Raw genomic sequence first — 22,841 nt, 5'->3', positions numbered from 1 at the left:
TCCAGGTACATGTGAGTGTGTGACTAAAATCCTGAGAGGAAAATAGAGAATGGATTGCATGTGGCTCTTCCCCCCCCCAGGGGGGTGATTTATCCCTTTCTATCTCTGTTTCTCTCTCTCTGGCAAGTACACACACTTTATAGCAAAAATCTCTCCAAAAAAAATGGAAAAGAAAAAGAAACCTTGGTTTCTCATCCTGAGTGCATCACTAAAGTGGATGTAACACACCACCTTTGCCTTTCCCTCATTTGTAAAATGTGGAGATACTCTAAGATAGATTCCAGACCTAAGGTATCAATAAATAAAAAACAATTTAATAACTGCTAAACAAACTTACTAAATAAGTATTAAAAAGTTACTTTTAAAAAATAATTCCAGAAAATAGTTTTAAACTCGACAGTGAAATAGCTTTTCTCAAAAAACAAAAAGTTTTCAAATAAAATCTAATGTAACACTAAGATACAAGAAACAATCAAAACTTAGGATTGTCTGAATTTGCTTTTATACTGTTTGTACTCACCTCAGTGAACCCATGGACAAATCTCTAATTTACCTAATCTACACCAGAAATCTTTCTGATAATGAAGGTATTTAAAAATCATTTTGTATCACATTGACAATAAAAGGCTATATCAACCATACCTATTTTCTAGAAGGCTGGGGAGGAACCACTCACTATACTGCACCACTCCTCAGTGATAATGATATAATCAGGGGACCATGAAATTAGGAACAAATGCCTTTTACACATCAAGATGATTAAGCCATTAAGGATATTTTTAAGTATATATACAAGTTTATTTATTTAGGAATAACCAAGAACTGAAAGTATGTCTCTAAAGTCCAAACTAACTTAGCTATTAAAACTTACTACGCAAGGTAAATCAGTTCACTAAAGCTTCCAAATCAGCTTGGCCATGCTGCAGTAGTACAGGCAGCAGGATACCACTGCGCAGTCCTAGGCCATTACGAGAAGGCCTGGGGTTCAGATTCAGATCCCAGTCTCAGTCTGTCTTTCATGAAACAAGAGGGGTGGAGGAGGGGGAGAGAGAACTCTACAAAGAAAAACAAAACCAACAAAAAAAAAAACACCTCTTAGCTTCTTTACTGAGGATACTTGGGGGTTTTTTGGCATCTTCATCCAAAATAGGGCAGATTCTTTATCTGTTACAGTAGTTGATTTTCTCCTCTAATGATGTCTACAGGTGGTCAAGTGTCCCATGAAGTTGGTAGCCACAGTACGCCTCCTGTTTCTGTGTAATGCATGTGCTAGTACCAGCCTTAAAACCACAGTGACTTGGGAACCAGCAGTTAGCGTAATGGCTATGTCGCTGGACTCCCAGGTAGTCGACCACGGTTAGCATAACGGACCCGGTGGCTTAAAACTCACGCCGGGCGCGTGTGCGTGCGTGCCCAAGATCCCGAGAGGAGAATGGAGGAGAAGGGATAGCAGTGTGACCATCCCCCCTGGGGGGTGATTTCTCGCTTTCTGTCTCTATGTCTCTTTCTGGCTGGCTGGCGAGCACACACGCCCTATAGCGAAAACCTCTCAAAAACAAACAAGCAAACAAACAAAAAACCCATAGTGACTTGATAAGAGTTATTCAATGTTCATTAAGCTTTAAACTTTATCACCTTTAAATTCCATCAACTCCTAGCCTTCTGTTTAATAAATGTTATACTGAGAGACAGCTGCTGATGAGGCTCATCTTTCACAGCCCAGTAGTTCTCATTTTTGGTTGCATTATCAGGAGAGCTTTTACTCAATGCTGATGCCTAGGGCCCAGATTCTGGAATTCTGATTTAACTGTTAAATGGGAGGACCTGGAAATGAGTTGTTTAAAGCTCCCCAGAGGGTTCTAATAGATACCAAGGTTGAGAGCCATTGTTCCTAACCACTTATTTTCTCATTTCACCAATTACTTTTCTACTTTGTTCACTGAAAGACAACTGTACATCCACACACTTTCATAATTCTGCACTTTTTCCTTTGGAAGTGCTTCTTCCTTCAAAAGGCTCATTACATGTGAATTTTCCTCATCATTTTCATCTCCATCATAATCACGTGCCTCTTCTTGTGGCACTTTTAACATTATCACAACTTTTGTAGTTATCAGATATGTTTAATTATAAAAATATGAAAGGTAAGTATGACCATAGCAAATGTCTTAGGCCAAGAAACAACTCAGCAACGAAGCTGAAAACAACCTCAGACAACCTCTAATGCCAACAATTGGTATAAGTATCAATGACCAATTTAGTTTCTGAATTTCAACTAGCAAATAACAGCTTTTCTGCATCTGGTGAGTTCTTTAAAAATGCTATAATAAAAGGAAAAGTATTTTACCTACCTATTGAATTTTAAAGAGACCAAAAACATACAACTCCAATTTGAAACTAATATAAGTTCTTCCTATAAAAAAGGATAAGATGACCGTTTCTTCATTATCTTCTACCCAAACAAAAACACAATGCAATAATTGCAGAGAACATTAAACGCTACTTGGGCTGCCCCGAAATGACTCATAAGAAAGCTGGATAAATCTAAGCTGTTGGAAGATAATTTTAATTGTACATAAATAAAACCTGTCCTATAAGGGCACAAATGAAAATTAAAATGCCAGATAGATTATTGGGAAATACTCTTAACAAGAAATTGGTTCATTGCCCTGAGGCTCTGAAATTTTCTCCTAGTCAGCAAGCAAGACCTGGAGACAAACAGGCAAAATATCACAGCCAAGGGCATTGTTATTAGATAATACTAATACCAGTCACAAATTTTTATTAGGCTTTTGTGTTATAAGGGTATTTTATTCAAATCCTTGCCTAAAATATAATCTAAAAAATAATCCATGTTAACTTTAGCAAGAATGTATGAAACTTTTTCATTTAAGTTTCTAATGAATAAAATAAAGCCCTTTTAATAACAAAAAGTGAAGAATAACAAAAAGAACTATTCAGTTTGCCTACCTCAGATGTTTTCTAAAGTTAACATTTTTTTTAATTTGTATTTTTAAATGGACACGTAATAACTGTACATACTTACGGGACATACTGTGATGTCTTGATGCATCTATACAATGTGTAATGATTGAATTAGAATAAGCATATCCACCACCTCAAACATTTATCATCTTTGTGGTGATAACATTCTAATTCCTTTCTTGAAGTTGTTTGAAGTATACACTGTATTACTGTTAAATATTGTAACTGTGTAATAGAACAATAGAACTTGTTCCTGCTCACTATGATTTTGTACCTATTTTTTGGATTCCACAAATGAGATCATGCAGAATTTGTCTCTGTACTTGTACAAAATCATTTGAAACTGACCTGAAAAGTAAGATAGTGGAAGATCTGAAAATGTCTTCACTAAAATTATAATATTAGTAAATATATGCTAAAACAATTCTGGTTTTCTCATCTAGAGAATACATACACGAATACAGATATATGACTAATGTTTTCTAAAACCACAGTTTTTCTTCTGATTAAGAAGAAAACAATATTATAATCTTCTGATTATGCCTAGAAGAAACCACACTGCAGAATATCAGCTTCCATACCTAACATTATACCCTACTGAGCTAAAACAAGTGGCACCGTAAGATCTTTCAAAATACTTTTTAAAGCTATTACATAAACAGATTTCAAAACTTTGTAGAAAAAAATGAATTAAAGTAAAAATTTGGGGCGGAGAATTTTTGAACAGATTTTTCATAATACACATTACCCATGAATTTTGAGACATCCTATACATATATACATATACACAAATATGAACATGTACTCACCCACACATGAGAATCTACAATCCTAAACTTATAAACTTAATTCCTTGATGACAGGAAGTAGTGAAAGATAGTAAAGAATGAAGTCTTGGGACCAGCAGTTAGCATAATGGCCATGTCGCTGAACTCCCATGTAGCCAACCGCAGTTCAAGTCCCAGACCCGGTGGCTTAAACTCACACCGGGCACGTGTGCATGCATGCCCAAGATCCTGAGAGGAGAATGGAGGAGAAGGGACTGTGGCGTGGCCATTCCCCCCACCCCGGGGTGGGGGCGTGATTTCTCGCTTTCTGCCTCTCTGTCTTTCTGGCAAGCGCACGTGCCCTGCAGCAAAAACTTCAAAAAAAAAAGAAAAAAGAAAGAAAGAAAGAAAAGAATTGGGTCTTAACAAAAAGAAGAATTGAGTCTTTCTTAGAACTGTAAATTATTAAGCTCAGAAAGAGTACCTTCCAAATTCATTATTCTGGTTTCACTTTTCTAAATAAATGTCAACTTGACGCACCTAGTTTTTGAATTTTTTGTTTGTTTTGTTTGTTTTTAAGAAATTTTTGTTATAGGACACATGCACTCCCTGGAGAAACAGAGAGAGACAGAAAATGAGAAATCACCCCCCCCCGCCCCCCGCCCCCAGAGGGGATGGCCACACCACAATCCCTTCTCCTCTTGGGATTTTTGGCATGCATGCACAGGCACACAGTGCATGTGTGTATAACAAAAAAGAAAATGTTCCTCATGTGATATTTAGTTCTGAGTGCCAATTTTCCTGGACTAATGATTACCTAGAAACTTGATAAAGCATTATTCTGGATGTGTCCATGGGAGTGTTTCCAGAACATATGAACAATGCCAGTTTGAGTAGGCAAGCAGGGGAGATCTGCCCATATTGATTTAATCAACAAGGGGCCTGGATAGAACAAATATGTACAACAGAGTCTCAAAAGTGAGAACAGGATTTCCGCTGCCTTAGACATCAGAACTCATGACTCACCTGTAATTGCACTCAGGACCACACCAACACCTGCAGCACCTCTCTGCCACCACCACCTCCCCTACCCAAGTTTTCAGGCTTTTAGCCTTAGACTGACTTGCTCCATCAGCTTCCTTGCTTCTAAAGTCTTTGGACAATGACTGAAAGACCCTGCCAGCATCCTAGGGTCTCTAGCTTACAGAGAGCAGGTGGCCTGGTTGGCAAACTTCTCAGCCACTGTAATTACATGAGCATATTCCCCCAATAAATCCTCTCACATATATTTATACATAACCTATTGGTTTATCTCCCTAGGCTATGCTAATAAACCTCAAATTCTCTTTAAATTTCCTCTCAGTATCCTAAAACATCACCTCCCCACCAAGGACCAAACATCTTTCTGTTCTCCTTTCCTATCTATCAAACTAGGTCTTCCCAATTCTGCTCTTCACTTTCTCTGTTGCCCCAGCTCTCGTCATCCTTCTGTTCCTTTCAGGGCTCTGTTTTCACTTTACTGGGATACAAGTTTTTGTCCTCTCAGGACCTTTCCAGTTCTATATTGCAACAGATTACCATGAAAACCTGAAACTGAACAGCAAATAGTCTTTTCTCTTCATGAATAGAAAGGTATAGTGTATATTTTACTTTTAAAAGATTTTCGCTATCGGGTACATACATTCACCCAAAAGATAGAGACAGAAAGCAAAAAATCATCCCCCAGGGCAGATGGCCATGCCATAATCCCTTCTTCATTCTCCTTTTTGGAATTTTCAACACACACGCACCTGTGGCCCGGCCTGGCCGGAGTTTCAAGCCACTAGGTTCAAAATTTGAACAGCAGTCAGCCCTGTGGAAGTATAACAATGGAACCATTATGCCATCTGCTGGCCCCTTGTTTTTATAACTCTTAGTGACAGAGAGCTACATATCTATTGATCTAAACCCTATTCTGAACAGATAAGCTTTAACACATTCTTTGTGTATGAATTAATCCATGGTCTCCCATGACCCCTATCATGAGAGATTTTATCACATTATCCAGACATAATATACCTGTAAACAGCTCATCCTGAATACAACTAAAGCACCCATAAGAAAATAAGCACTAACATAAATATTGGTACCACAAAGGGTATGATTTACCAAAATCAAAAAGAAAAGAGAAAAATCTAGGTGAAGGCAACAATACTATTAGGACATGTCACATCCTACTTTCAAGGTCCTTACCACTAACTCCACAATCGTGTCATCATCCAGCTACGTAACTGAACGAAAGGCTGCACTCTTTTTGAAAGTCATTTTCTCCAGTATGCTTGCTGCTAAACAAACCTAACCAGAGAATGGGCACAGGGCCTTGTGGTTCCTATCTCATCTATGCTTTGAACAAGCATATTCTGGCTACAGGGGAGGTCTTTTTAGATGTCCTGTGAATGGAAACAGTAACTTCAAGAATATATTAAGATAGCTTTCACCTAGGGTCAAATTTATGTGGATGGTACATCAAGGCACTTAGACTTGCAGCAAAGAAGAATCTCAACTTGAAACAGCGTAAATAAGAAAAGGCATCATTTTACATAATGGGAAAATCTAGAGACATGAGTGTACTGGGCCAGAGTGGCAGCTCCATGAAATCGTGCTGTAAAATTTCTCACAACCTCTCACAACCATGTCAATGGCAGAAGAACAAGGCGCTTCCCTGTGAATCCTTAAATGAGAAATGAAGTCTTTCTCAGAAAACACTGTAAACTGGATTGGGCAAACCTAGATCACACATCCGCACCTTAGGAAATCAGAAAAATGCACATATGGCATTTTCAGTCCTAAATATGATACCTAGTTAATAAAATTTTAATACTCTTTAATATCTGCAGAGTTTGTTTTTCTATTTGGCCACCTAAACTCAAACTTACTAAGGTCTTATAAATAACCTACTCTAAGAGATGGCATTTTCTTCTTTCTGTTCTAAAAAACAACTTTATCTACTTTAGACCCACTCTCAGGGTTAATATCAATGAAGTGCTTTAAATCATTAACTACAGGTATCAGTATAATTTTCCAAGAAACAATATTAATATTTTCTCAAAAAAGAAAATCTCCAGGCAAATTGTAAGGCTAAAAACATAATAAAAGTATATTTGACACAAATTCCACAAATCCTCTATAGAACAACCTTTCTATGATTTTCGGATCTGTTCATTAAGGTAAATAAAGCAGCATGAGGGACCAGCAGTTAGCGTAATGGCTATGTCACTGAAGTCCCATGTATTGACCACGGTTCAAGTCTTGGACCTGGTGGCTTACAACTCATGCCAGGCACATGTGCGTGCATGCCCAAGATCCCAGGAAGAGAATGGAGAAGGGATTGAAGTGTAGCCATCCCCCTTGGGGGGTGATTTCTTGCTTTCTGTCTCTCTGTCTTTCTGGCAAGCGCATGCACCCTATAGCAAAAACCTCTCCAAAAAAATACAGACAGATAGACAGAAAGCAGCATGACAAAGTCTATACCCTAGAACTAATAAAACACTTTTCTACTACCAAAGTAAAAATAAATAACTGGTCAGCTTGAACTTTCTATAATATTAACTATCTGCCAAATTATTCAGAACTCTCCTAGGAAAAGGCATGATCCTCACGCACTAATTAAATGAGTCAATGCTGTAATCACACTTTAAAGAACTAATCCATTTCAATCCTGATCATTTAATTACTTAATTCTAGTAAATAAATTCCAACCTTAGTCCAAAATGATTAGAGGCTTAAAGTTTAAAATCAGTGAATGTAAACTGAAACAGATCCACTATAACAAAGTTCAAAAGGTTTGTTGGGCAGGTTCCATTGCATAACAGTAACGACCTGCTCAAGAGAAGCTGGATCACATGGCAACCTCGTCACGCAGTCAGCCTGAAGCAGGCCAAGCACATACATCAAGTGTCCAAGATCCAATGGGCTGGAGGGTTTGAAGACTAGAAGAAGGGTATCACAATGAGACTAGTTCTTGTACAGGATATTTCTCTCTCTCTCTCTCTCTCTCTCTCTCTCTCTCACCTAATCATTTATTTTTTTTTCTCTTTCATTTATTTATTTTTACATTTTTCCACAAACATTTAGTTTATATAGCAAAAAATTTTAGCTCATACTCCATAATCCTTGACAGTTTACCAACAACTTTCAAAATTTCAAAATACTGAATTTTAAAGATAATGTTCAAGATATGCCTTATAATTTTGTATAATTTTATAACTCTATTTAAAAAGATTGATTTTTCACTTAGAAGTCTGTTTATTAGCCCAAAGTCAAGAATTAAAAAACGTCAGTTTCCTAGGGACCAGCAGTTAGCATAATGGCTGTGTTACTGAACTCCCATGTAGTCAAATGCGGTTCGAGTCCTAGACCTAGTGCTTAAACTCACGTCGGGAACATGTGCATGTGTGCTCAAGATTCCGAGAGGAGAATGGAGGAGAAGGGATTGCAATGTGGCCATCCTCTGGGAGGGCTATTTCTCACTTTCTCTCTCTCTGTCTGTCTTTCTGGCGAGTGCACACGCCTTATAGCAAAAATCCTCTCCAAAAAAAAATAAATAAATAAGAATCAGTTTCCTAACCAATTCTGATATATTGTAGTATCTCTTGTAATTATATTAAATGAATTCTTGCTTACAATATTTAAAATTCCCTAACATAGTAGTCTTCTCTAACTACTTTATTTTTTGAGTTTTTTTGGTTTGTTTGGTTTTGTTTTGTTTTGTTTGTTTTTGCTATAGGTACATGTACCCACTGGAAAGAGAGACAGACAGATAGAAAGTGAGAAATCACCCCCCATATGCCACAATTCTGTCTCCTTCATTCTCTTTTTGGGATTTTGGGCACACATATACACACACGCACCTAGTATGAGCTTAAAGCTGCTAGGTCCAGGACTCAAACCATGGTCAATCACTTGTGAGTCCAACACCTTAATCACTATGCCACCTGTTGGCCCCTCTAACTACTTTACATAAAATTACATCTCTACTCACCCCACCTTTTTCCCACATAGCATGTCACACATATACATGCATCATACATGTGTTTATGTGTTTTAGTTATGTATGTCCCACACTGCTCCATAGGACACAATGATAAATAAAATGTAAAAAGAAATCTTAAAAAGTTTTTTGTTTTTTTTGTTTGTTTTGTTTTGTTTTTGAGTTGTTTTTGGTTTTGTTTTTTTACCAGAGAGCACATGTACTCAACAGATAAAAAGAGAGAAAACATTCCCCAATGGGACATGATCATACTACACATGGCCCTCCCTTCACCTTCCTATTGGGATTTTGGTCATGCACGCACACATACACACTCACACACGTACACATGCCCAGTGTGTTTTTCAAGCCTCTGCGGCCAGGACTCAATGTGCAATGGGCAATGTAGGAGCCTGCTCCCAATGCACATTGCTTAACCACTACACTACAGGGTCAGCCACAGTGAGAGATTATCTTGGTATCCCATGTCCATTGCTTAGAACTCTGCCTCAATTTGACATTTAACAGACATGTGCTGAAAGAACAAATGAATGCCTTAGACACATAAACTCACAAAAGTAAATCTGCATTTTTATTGATAAGTACATCAATATATTTAATCATGGTGTAATGATTTCAAAGCAAAAATAAACAAATCACAAAGAAAAATAAATAAGTGCTACTGAAACCACTAGGCTCACAATAACTAGTATTACCAGGAAGTCACTAGCTATAAAATAGTTATACTCCAATAGTGGAATAAACCATTTAATTCTGATAACAGTCCTAGATGTAGACATTCCTATTTTATAACTGAAGAAATTGAGAACCAGAGAGGTAAAATAAAATGTTCAACATCAAACAAAGAACAAGAAAATCTAAAACAACATGGCTCTGACACCTAAACCCCTAAAGCGAATTAGTGATATCTAAGTATCATTAAGGGATAAAAGCAATTAGTAACAATATCACACTGACAGGATGCAAGTCCATCTACAGAAGAGCTAGAAAAAGCACAATACTCACAGTGATTCCTGCAACTGGAGGTCAGGCTGCCAAAGCATGAGACACATTTAAAAATTAAACACCACTTGAGTCTTTCTTCCAAAATGCCTCATAGTCACTAACTGGTCTAGTAGATAAATGAAGTTAAAGTATGAATACTTATATTCTTGTACCATGGACTTAGGTTATAAGTATCTGGTGAAAACTAGTGTGTAAAGCTACTTTTTCTAATCATTTCTATTTTAAGTCCAGCCAAAATCATTGTCTACTTTCTACAAAACACTTCATTGGCTTTCCTTTTATGTTTTTCATTCAATGCATTTAGTCACAACTTGAATATGACTAACCAAGCTCATTTGTTGTTCCAATTGATTGTCTATGCCAGTCATGGTTTCTTAGACATTTAGTTATTACTTTCACCCACATATTTCATGTTTCCCTAGAAAATTGGCAGCCATGTAGAGGCTTAATGTTCCTTTCAATATTTACATTTATAATTTGTTACAAGATAATTTTTTTAATAGAGAAACTCATATTAAAGATATGCTTTTACGCCACTATCATGTATCCTGACTTTAGGTAGTTGGAGTAAAATCATTCTCCCATTCCTATAATACAAATAAGATTCCTGTTTATAAGTGACATTAGAAATCAATAACCAAAAAGGAAAACATACAAGGAAATCAATAATCATCTTAACTCATTAATAGTGAAAGACAATGAAAGATATGTTCAAGTATGTTTTTCAGCCATTCTCTTGACTTTAAAAAATAAAACAAAACACATACACACACACACAAACCAAAAAAAAAAAAAAAAAAAAAACACCAAAGAACCTACACACAGTTTAAAAGCCATAACTTGGGCTAATTCTGTGGCCTGATGTTCAGGTTATTAGATCGCACATGGCCAACTGCTGATTTGAACCCAGGTTATGGTGGCCTGAGAAACCGGAGGCATGTGCATACATGTCCAAAATCCCATCATCCCATCAGGAGGGAGAGATGAAGGAGAAAGATTACAGCGTGACCATGTCTTAACTGTCCCTCTCCTTCTCTTTCTCTTTTTTTTTTTAACCTTCGGGGTGGGTGGGGGGAAGTGTCTTAAAGATGGGAATATTTCTAAATCAGATTTATTATAATACCTATGTCTTTTATTTCACATTGAAAAGCCCTCTGATTAAGGATGGCCACAAACTGAAGCACTTCGTTAGATAAGCACATTGTTTTCCATACCACGATATGTTTCAGCAATATTTTTCAACTTGACAGTTTTACTTACTGTCTTAGAAGCAGTATTAATGTACTGCATCACCATTTCTTTTTTGATACTGAAGTCCTTTTCCCGCAATGGTGCCTTTTTATCTTCATTTAAATTCATATCTTCCTGGAAAACACAATTAAAATGCTTCATTTTAGAATCTAAGTAGAGCAGCAATTCTACATACTGCTATGAACAGAAAAATCAATAATTTGTGACTAAAGCAGCATTAATTGTTTTGGAATGATTTACGTGTAGTTTTGCCTGCAGGAAAGAGAGAGAAACGAGCTGGAGAGACAGAAGAAAGTATTCTAGATCATTTTAACAGGTGAAACACTTACCAGAAAAACTTTTTAAATTCACAGCATGCTAGTAAAATTATATTCACATCAGTATAGATAATCAGTTGCAGATTTCTGTCTTTCATAAGGTCATTAGGATTCACAATTTTAATATATTTTTTTAACAGCTGCACCTGAAGCTATCTTGTACCATTTTGAAAGACCTGCTCCATGTACCATAAAAATTAAAAAGTAAATAAACCAACCACTATTCAGATTCTGATAGCTACAAGCACATATTGTTATCAAATACTTAGTAGTGATCCTAGCAAAACATGAAGCATTCCACAGTTTTAATTGCCTTTTCCCCAACCCTAGCAAAAATATTAACTGAATAATTTACTGATTATTCTAAATCACATAGAAGTTGCCTTAATAAAAACAGGTGATATCACAAAGACCTAGCATTTTTCAACAGAACCTACCAAAATAAGCACTGAAGTATCCTAGATCTTGCTTTGGACCCAATGTTGATTAACAGTTAAAGTCAGTATATTCACTTAACTATATGAATTACTAGTCACTGAGTTGCTGAAAAAGAGGCTCTTCTGTCAAAGAAAGGGGAACCTGAAGTAAGACAGAAATAGCTAAGGAAGGGCAACTCCAAAGATTTCCTCCTTATCTTAGCTGTGAGTCAGCTGTGATAAGTAATGTAAAATAACTGAATGTATATAAACTTAATTTCTACTCAGAATAGGTCCATAAAACTCACGAGTTTGGATCACCCATGAAACACAAGTTAAATTTCTTCCAAGGTTTGTAAGGATGTTTCATTCATCAGACACTCATTTACGTCTTTAGTTGACTCGTTTTTGACTCCCAAATCCTTCAAGCACTTAAAAGTTGAAATTCTCTTCATTCAAACTGATAGAAATATTTAAGAAAATATTTAAGAGTTTAGAAGCTGATTCATGGGGTACTCCAATAGAAGGTACTAATAAGTAATGTCACACTTGCTCTTCTATTGGGCTGTCAGAAAAGCCATGATGCATTTTTCTGCCTTTCTAGGCAAAAATGCATCACAACTTTTCCAACAACCCAAAAGTTAGAAATATCTTATTGTGTAAATAATGGTTTTGTTTCATTTTTTTCCCCTCTAAGTTAGCTATTCTCAATAAACCATAACACTATTCAGGAAGCATTTAAAATTTTTGGACATTTCCAGGGACATTTTGGTTGTCATAGTGACTGAGGTGATGCTAATAGCATTTGGGGGGGGGGGCTAGGTATGCTCAACATCCTGCAGTTAATTTTGTACCCCCCAGATTCACATACCGAAAACAATAAAAGAATCATAATTACCTAGGCCTAGACTCTATTCAACACAATTAGGAAAAAAAAATGTAAATTTGTAAATTACAATGAATATACAGACTGTTAAATAATACTCTGTATTGCATGGTTTCAACATACATTGAATTTTCTAAGAGTCCATCTAGTCTCTAAATGATAGTTACAATGTGTGTGTGTGTTTGAGAGAGAGACTGTGCACAGAAAGGGGGGTGTTTTTGACAATGTCCTGCCCTGTTCCATCCTGCCTGAGCTCCCAGCTAACTAGACCACTGGCATTGGGTTACTGCGCTCAGCATGTTTAGTTTGCATCCCCCTGCATGCACCACTGCAGCTAAACAGATTTTTTTTTCCTCCATTCTTTATTAAGCTTTGACAACAGCTTTGCTTCATTTCTGAAATTTAGGGATCCAAAAGCTATACTGTCTGTGGTATTTGAATCCCCAAAACAGCACACCTTAATCCAGCTACACTAGAGCTCTTGTGCTCCACAATGGTGTGAGGCAGAGATTCATGAGTGTGACTTTACTGCACCTACCTGAGTAGTTGTGGCAAACTGTTTATTACATAGTACAGTAAGGCATTATATTGAATTTTTTTAAAAGAATTATGTATGTAACCAGCAAGTTAAAACACTTAGAGAATATTTTTAAATGGAAAGCCTGTTGTGACTAAAAGAATAAAATTTCAAAGTGGATAGCTGGGAAAAAAATAAACCAAAAAGCCACTGCCTGTTTTTGTTTTTGTGGAAATGTATATTCTAGGTGACACCAGCTCATTCACAAAAGTGGTTGTTCTGGTTAACTGAGTCAACCTGATTGAATCAAGAGACACCCATGCACTGACAAAGAGATATTTCTGCATTTGTATGGGAGGTTTCCAGCCAGGATTGGCATTTGAATCAGTGGACTGAGTAAGGAAGACCTGTCTTCACTCAATGTAGGCAGCACCATCTAAATAGCAGAGGCCCTGAAGAGAACAAAAAGAGGAAATCAAACTATCTTTTTCTCCTGGAGCCAGAATTATTCTCCTTGGACATAAGAACCCCAAGTTCTTTGGCTTTTTGACTGAGACTTATACCACTGACCACCCATGTTCTCAAGCCTTTTACTGAGAGTCATACCATCAACTTTCCTGATTCAGAGGCCTTCAGACTTGGACTTTCCTGGTTCTTCAGTTTGCAGAGGACCTCCCATGGCATTTATCAGCCTCCATAATCACGAGTCAATTACCTTATTAAGCCCCATCTCACACAGACTGAGAGATGGAGAGATAGCCTATGTACCAAATAGGTTCTGTCTCTCTGGAGAAGTCTGACTGGTGTATTTGTAATTAAGAAAAAAATCCAGAGTTCTCCCAATACCTTTCCTCTGATTTATCCCACCTCTCATATCTAAATACAGCACTCACTTTCCTGACAAAAATCTGGTGACAATTCCAGTATAAAGACAAAAGGAAAACAAAAAATGGATACTTCGAAAGTTTGGAATTGACTACATAATACCAGAGAAACCTTTATTGAGCACATACTAAGCATGTAAAAAAAATTTGAAATTCACAGTTTTTTTTTTCATATTTTTCCTTAAACCTTTCAAATACCCCTAATATATATATATTTCATTAAATAACCATTATTGTTAAAATAATAAACAGGATAGACATAGAAAACTTAATTACAAAAGCTTGATAAATAATTTCAAGGGCAAAAATTCACTGGATATATATGAGATTAATACCTACTCTTTAATGGAAAAATCTTAGCAGTTGGCTATCTAGTTGAATATATCTTATTCAAAAAAATTAGTTCAGGAGTCACCAAATGAAACTTACTGTGTGTCACAAGAGCTTATAATTGTTTTTTGGAATTAAAGTTTAACTACTACATTAGCAACGTACATTATAAATTCTCATCTATAGCACTACCTTTGTATATATGTTTAAACACAATTTTGCCAAGGAAAATTAGGAGCTGCAATATCAAAAAATAATCTTCTATTTTAATTTTTAATCAAAATCTAGATTGAATCAGCATCAGCAGGTGGTATGGTGATTATAGCACTGGATTCCCAAATGGCCAACTACAGTTCAAGTCCTGGACCCAGCAGCTTGAAATCACACTAGGCACGTATACATATGTGCCCAAAATCTTGAGGGGAGAATGGAGAAGGGATTGAGCATGGCCATAAACAACCCGAGGAGAGAGTGCCGAGCCACAAACCCCCCCCCCCCGGGGGGGGGGGGGAGGCACGATGATCTCTCTCTGGTGAGTAGATACACCCTATGCAAAAATCTACAAAATTTAAGAAAAAAATCTAGACTGAATCACTGCTATTTTACTGCCTAGTGTGACTAGCACAGGGATATTAGAAATAGAGAGAAAAAATATTGCAAAAGATTTTTTTCTCTTAAATTCAATAAATGGAAGAAGACATCTACGTCATCTAAAAAAACTAGTTTAAAAGATCAAATTGACGGTACTGGAAAGTAAAAAAAAAGTACTCAAATAAAAAAAAAAAATCAAAAGAACTCTTCCAACCTGGAAGAGCTCTAAATGGCCAGATCTAGAACAATTTGACAAACAAATAATGACAGTATTGGATATAACTCAAAGAATAAAATGAATGGAGAAGATATTTTAAGACTGTGCAATCCTATCCTAATTCTCCTTAATCACAAGGGAAAAATAGTAAGTTTAAAATGCAGAAACCTAGAAGATAATACCTTCACAAAGAATCTTAGGCTAACACCACCATAACAGGACAAATTAATATCACAAGCCCACTGACACAATCTACTGATATACTGTGAAGAAGTATCACACTATATCAGTGATACAGAGTTATCCTCTGTGATACTCTTCCCAAAGTGAAATTTAGGAATTTAAACGAAATCATAAAAATGGAACATCCTTTATTTCAAAAAGAAATAATTCCTTTTAATCTCTTAAATAAATTCTAAATGAAAGTAACAGGTTTGTAGAATATTTGGCAACAGTAAATACACACAAACTTGATAAAGGGGAGAAAAGCAGTGGTAAATAAAGAAATCACTATCAAGACAAAGCCAAGGTTACTAGAGGAGGGGTTAGGATATCCGCTATAGAATTCCACTCAGAACCTAGGAGTTAGGCACCCTCTGGAATCTCTCAAGCACAAAGTTCTAGGGTTACTCACATTCCCTCCCCATTTTCATTCCTAATCTGTTTCCTAAATTGTGCTTCTCAACCATTCTCCCAGCAATCTTTTTACAACTTTTCATAGACCCCTAGCATTCTTAAAATCTTAAAAAAAAAAAAAAAAAAAAAAAGTTACATTCTTGAGTCAGTCACTGCACTAACCTTTTACAAGCAATTTATTAAATCCTCATTAATAACCATCTGAGGTATCTCCTCCTCCTTACTGAGGAAACAGGTTTAAGAGAATTCTTTAAATTGATCATGGTCCTATACCTTTGATTTGAACTCTGGTCTATCTTATCTCCCCATTCTTATCTGCATATTATTTATTTCCATTATAATTTAAAATCCCATTTCCTTAGAGCTAATCCTATGTATCTAAACACTTAAGTGGGCAGCCTCTTGTGACTCCTCTGATGTTCCATGCCTTATTATCACCTAGAACTACCTGGGGTGTCCTTGGTTTCCTCACCACCAGAGACCTTGACTTCCACTTTCCCCAGACCCAGTCTTCAATAATACACCTAGGGAACCAGCAGTTAGTGTAATGGCTATGTCGCTGGACTCCCACGTAGTCGACCGCGGTTCGCATCCTGGACCCGGTGGCTTAAAACTCACGCCGGGCGCATGTGCGTGCGTGCCCAAGATACCAAGAGGAGAATGGAGGAGAAGGGATTGTCGCGTGGCCATCCCCCCTGGGGAGTGATTTCTCACTTTCTGTCTCTATGTCTCTCTCTGTCTGTCTGGCAAGCGCATGCGCCCTATAGCGAAAACCTCTCCAAAAAATAAAATAAAATAAAATAATACACCTAGACTCTTTCATTGTCTAAAAAATGTTATGCTTCTTGTATCATCACCATTTCCATGATCTTTTATCCAAACTCAATCTTTTCACTTTGCTCACTTCAGATGACATTTTTTAAAATATATCTTACGAGAGATTTTTGTTATAGGGTGCATGCACTCTCAAGAGATAGAGAGAAAGAAAATGAGAAATCACCGCACATGGGGGCATGGGATTTTGGGTGCCCACATACGTGCATGATCTGAGTGAGTTTGAAGCCACTAGATCCATGACTTGAATTGCAGTCGACTACGTGGGAGTCCAGCAACATCACCACTATGCCATCTGGCCAACAGATGGCCAGATGCCCTAACCACTGGCCAGCAGATGGTGTAGTGGTTAGGGCAAATTGTTTTTCTTCACCTAACCATTTTCTCCCAGTACAGGCCAATTATTCATACATCAAGTTCCACAAATTTTATGGGAATTCCTACTAGTCTTTCCTTCACATTCCCTAAAATACTCGCTTTAAACTTCGCTACTCTCCAAGAGCTGTGAAATTACTACTTTTAATTAGCATTCTCAACAAACTTCAATTCCCTCCATAAGAAGAAAGCTATCATTCAATTTCCTGTATTACCAATTTACCTGCGTAAAAAAATCTCTTTCCCACCAATCCCTGCATCTATCCAAAAATGATCACATTCATTTATACTTGCACCTCTCCCTTCTCCCCACCTCCTAAAGGGCACTGCACAATTATTTTTATTTCACAAAATTCTTCTCAGTTTTTGTAACAATCTATAAGCATGTTAACTTTAAGATTAAAATTGAGGGCGAAAAAAAGTCTTCTCTCAATTCTAGCTCTTTTTTATATATGACTTTCTCCTTTTTCTCTCATGTATTACTTTTAGAAATATTTATATTATCTTTTACAGTGCATAGATATAAAGTTCATGTGATCATTTTTAAAATATCTGTTGAATAAAAAATATACATGGAAAAATCTCAAATAGAATTTAGTAATCTTATTTTGTAACAAACTAGAAAATGCAAGTAATTTTCTAGGAAGCTACAGATAATAGACAGCCCTAGTCTAGAGCACTAAGCAGTTGCTACTCTAGAAGATTCTCAAGAATCTTCAGATAACATTAACTAGAACAAGTTTCAGCTCCAGAGGTAGTATCTTCAGGCAGTGGTATTTACACAGGGCTGACTAAGCCAAAGTCCATCACCTTGTCAAGGAGCAATAGAAGAACCACGCAGTGATCTGAAATACAGTCAGTGTGATTATACCCTGCCCAGCAGCGCCTGGTCAAAGGAGTGAAAGGGGCTGAGACCACCAAGCTGTGACTTTCTTTATAGGAATGTGTGTCCACCCAGCAAAATGAAGGGATACATCTTTTCTAAGTCGTATAAAGATACCAAATGTGTCCGTGGCAGCCCTGACTGGGAAACCAGTTAGGACAAGCATTCTTTTTTTAATTTTATTATTATTATTCATATACTAAATCGCTATACATCATTTAGATTGTTCAGAGACTTTACCCAGCATGATATACACCTTAGTCCAAGGGCAAGCATTTTAAGACCTCTAAACTTTTCTTTCTATGGTTGAATAGGGCCAGAAGTTCCCACAAGTCAGACAATTACAAGTGTACAAATGTTTTTAGGCACCTTGACTATCTAACCTGACAAAACATTGATGTAAAATAAATATTTCCCAAGTTTTCTCCAACAAAAGAGGAAAAGAATATGTAATCGTTATGCTTATAATATACATACAACTATCAATAGGTAGAGCACTAAGGAGCAATCAAGCAGAGAATGGCAACCAGAGAATGGACAGTTTTTTCAACTGAATTACAGTCAGACTCAATATTTTCATTCACAGATGTGGATTTTACAAGACAGCATGCTCATTAAATTTACATACATCAAGTTGAGTAGGACAGTTAACACCACGGAAAGTCAGATTAAATTTAAAATGATTGACTATTTGAAGAATTAAGCGAATATATACAAGTAGCGAGTTGTTAAAGATGGTCAGGTGTGAGATAATTCAGCCAGAAAGGAAAAAAGCTACAGACAGGCAGAGGCATGATTAGAGTTACAAAATGGATATAGGAAAAACAGTATTACAATGGATCAAAACATTCATATGGATCAATACATACAATATTGGAAGATAAAAATTGGAAGCACCACAGTAGCATAACCAAACAAATTCTAATTAGGTTGACAGCAATCATCTGATTTCAATAGCATTATGTTTCGTTTCATGTGTTAAACCCCACGTAATTATTTTCAATAGCAGTCTCTCTTTAATAACATTATATTACTATAACTACAAATTGGTTAAGCATATTAAGAGGAAGTCCACTGTAATCCCTTAATTCCCTCTCTTGGGATTTCAGAGCTCAACATCCTATAAACATAATTTTATTCAAAGTTCTTCTGAAAGTGTAATTCTGTTCTTAACTATATTTGATTTCATCCTCTACATCACAAAATGACAAAAGGTCTTGCTAATGTTTATCGCTAAACTAAAGTAGGTTCTTACTAATAGTTTAGTAACCCCCCCAAAAAAGAGATTCTCATTATACTATCAAATAGGGCAAATTAGATGAATCTTACCTAGCTCTTCAATTTGGTAAATTTTATACTTAGGTGGGTTCAGTCATAATTATGAAATTAAAACATAAATACTACCAAGAACCTGGAACTTGGAATTAACTGTGTTACTACATTTTTATATTCAAGATATATAAATAAACTGAAGCTATAAAATAGTTTTTCTTTTGCTCATCACTTGTACAATGTCCTTATATAAGCCTTTATAATAATTTAATGTGATTACAGAGACATTATTTATGTTGTTTTTATCATGAGTGGTGTTGGATTTTTCACTGTTCTATCCAAAAGGTCTTTACTCAATTCCCGTTTAAATTATTAGAAGTCAGATGGCTAGCTCATTAATAGTACAGCAGCCAAAAAACTGATATTTACTCAGAAAAAGGTGAACTAATAAACACAATTATTTGACCATACTCCAACTGGAGTTTATAGGCAGAGCAGAAACTATCTCAGTTGAAAGCCAAATTTCACACTATCCTATTGTCAGTATCAAGGAACAAAACAAAACAAAAAAACTTAAGTATCACTTTCCTTTAACAGAACAGAGAAGATGACTGTAGGGAGTTGTACATTCTAATTTATTTTGGAATATAACCTTGCCAGAACTGTTCAAGCATGTGCATAAGTACCTACGATCACAGACAACTGCTGTGTAATCCTGCAGATAAGAACACTGACACTGACTAAAAAAGGTTTTTATTCCCTTATTTGCTTTTCAACATTTCTAAATAAATTTCTAAACCATTTCTTCATAAATTACATGAAGGATAAAACAGTAGCATCATTTGACTCAAGATACACAGGCTGACTTTTCTACAAACAAAAATAAGACCAAGAAAAGGCCTTCGCTGTTAAATGATGTGCCTACACACCTCTTACACGGTAGAACAGCATGCTTAAACATTATCATAACATTTATCCTTCTAAAATTCCTCTTCCTGACCATTTTATTGGTGCTACAAACTCCCACCAGGCAAAATCCAATGCTACTAAATCATTAATTTTCTCATTTATCTGGATCTAGAAGAAACAACAAGCATTGACATTATCACCCTGACAAACATGACATATGAATCAACTTGACAGCTGCTTTACACTATTATACTCTCTTCCTCATCTTTCTCCTCATATTTAGATTATTCCTTGGATTGCTTTTAGATCACCTTTTCCTGAATTTTTCAATTTCCACCCAATGGAGAAGAAAAATGTGACAACTAATAGATCAGAACAAAGTATTCCCATGAAACCACTCATTTTATCTGTTCAACTCTAAATAGTTTTAAGTTTACAAGAAATAAAAAACCTGGGAACCAGCAGTTAGCATAATGGCTATGTCGCTGGACTCCCACGTAGTCGACCGCGGTTCGCATCCCGAACCCGGTGGCTTAGAACTCATGCTGGGCACGTGTGCGTGCATGCCCAAGATCCCGAGAGGAGAATGGAGGAGAAGGGATTGCAGCGTGGCCATCCCCCCTGGGGGGTGATTTCTCGCTTTCTATCTCTATGTCTCTCTGCCTGTCTGGCAAGCGCACACGTTCTATAGCGAAAAACCTCTCCAAAAAAAAAAAGAAAGAAAAAGAAAAAAACTCATGATGAAGAAAAATTATTCGTAAAAATACTAATACCTGAAATAAACTGCTAGTTTTTTTTCTATAGCAGTCAATAAGCAGAATTAACATAAAGGTGTCATTGTTGGTTTTTTCTTTCCTTTTTCTTTTTAAGAGAAATTTTTGGTATGGGGTGCATGATTTGCCGGAGAGACAGAGACAGAGAGACAGAAACCAAGAAGTCATCACAGAGACAGAGAGACAAAAACCAAGAAGTCATACCTCCCCCCAGGGGGGATAACCATGCCATAATCTTTTTCCTCCATTCTCCTCTCAGGATTTGGATACGCAAACACACATATATATATACACCTGGCCTGAGGTTCAAGCAGCTGGCTCCAGGACTCAAACCACAGTTGACTACATGGGAGTCCAGCAACATAACCATTATGCCATCTGCTGGTCCCTTTTTTTTTTTTTTAATTAATCAGACTCCTGGTGGCCCTTAAGATATTCCTTGCATCCTCAACAGAATAGGCATTCACTTACTTGCTAAGCATAAATCTTTAACACCAAAGATTAAAAAAAAAAAAATGCCATTTGTACAAGACTGGAGATACCTCAAAAAGTTCATGAAAAATACATATTATCAAAAGGCTATGCATATATTGAATTTTTTTTTTTTTAAGTTGTGAAATGAACTTCTACCTTAATTCCATTTTCCCATGAGCTTTCTGTAGTACCCTTGCAGGTAACCCAACAGTGCCAACAAGGAATAAGCTTAGTGAGATGAACCCTCCTCCCACCACTGATACCAAAAGCAGTAAATGTAATGGTCATATTTGATTTTATGAGATCACTTGAGCTCTTCTTTCTTCCACTGGACTTAAGTTTATCCCAGACAAAGATACCTATGTTTCTGAACTCACTACAAAGCTCAGAACACAAAGACGTCTTGGTATTTAGCTCTATAGGGACTCTTTCATGTAATCTGATTACTAAAATGTGGTATTTACCAAAGCAAAAACAGATCAACTCATTCAGCAACACAGGAGAGAAAACATGTAGTCTGTACTGTGAAGGCACTAAGGACAAAAAGAATCTGGTTAAATGTTTGTAGTCCAATAAAATATGGTTCTGATAAGATTAAAAAACTGATCTAATGAATCAACATAAAACAGAAAAACAAATAATTAATGGAGGATATACTCAGCTTAAAGGATTAAAAAAAAAAAAAAAAATAGATAGCAGGCCCAAGCATCTACCCTAGAGAAAGATCAGTGTTGAAAGACTAACCAACCTAAGTGTGTTTGAGGGAGGTGGAGAAAGTTTTTACCAAATACTCTAGGAACAGAAAAGAGTAAGATATTAATGTTGTTTTCTGGGGTAAGGTAATCAGAAAAGACCTTATGGAACTAGCCAGTGGGATCATCATGAGAGCAGAATAAAACTTTTTTTCTTTTTTTATAGTTTGCTACAGGGCACACATGCTTGCTGAAGACAAAGAGAAAGGGGGAGAGAGAAAGAGATTAAACTCCCTCCCCAAGGTGGGGGAATGACTATACAACAATCTTTCTAGTCCATTCTCTTCTTGTAATTTTGAGCATGCGTGCACATGTGCCTGGTGTGTTTTTCAAGTCGCTGGGTCTAGGACTTGAACTACAAGGTCAGCTATGTGGGATCCAGCCACCTTAATCACCATGTCCCTGGGCTGGCTCCAGAATAAAAATTAAAGAATGGGACACATACTGAGTAGGTACAAAGAAATTTTCAGGGAAGAGCAGTATAGCTCTCCTAATTCAAGGGTTTTTTTTTTTAATTTTTAATTATGTTTGAAGTATCAGATCTGAACAAAAAACATTCAAAACAATAAAAACACTGCTACAGTCTTTTTTAATTGCACAATTCCTTTTTTAAAAGAATTACTTTAACTTTACTTATTTATTTACTTATTTTAATTTGACCAAAAGGGGCAGGGGGGAAGCAAGCAGCCAGGTCCAGGACTCAAACCATGGTTGGCTATGTGGGAGTCCGGCACCCTT

The 22,841-nt window shown here is 36.5% G+C and overlaps 1 protein-coding gene across 1 annotated transcript in view; it reads right to left on the bottom strand.

Annotated features, from left to right (window-relative positions):
• The window catches only part of DIAPH3 (diaphanous related formin 3), a 556,802-nt gene that overhangs the window by 457,918 nt on the left and 76,043 nt on the right, over positions 1 to 22,841 (bottom strand). Inside the window, 1 exon segment of the mRNA XM_006159773.3 lies at positions 11,047 to 11,151. Within this exon segment, the coding sequence (XP_006159835.1) occupies positions 11,047 to 11,151 (105 nt within the window).

The sequence above is a fragment of the Tupaia chinensis genome, unplaced genomic scaffold, assembly GCF_000334495.1.
Source record: "Tupaia chinensis unplaced genomic scaffold, TupChi_1.0 Scaffold000654_1, whole genome shotgun sequence".
Lineage (NCBI taxonomy): Eukaryota > Metazoa > Chordata > Mammalia > Scandentia > Tupaiidae > Tupaia > Tupaia belangeri.
Note: the sequence above shows the minus strand (reverse complement) of the source record. Positions and strands in the feature narration are given on the sequence as shown.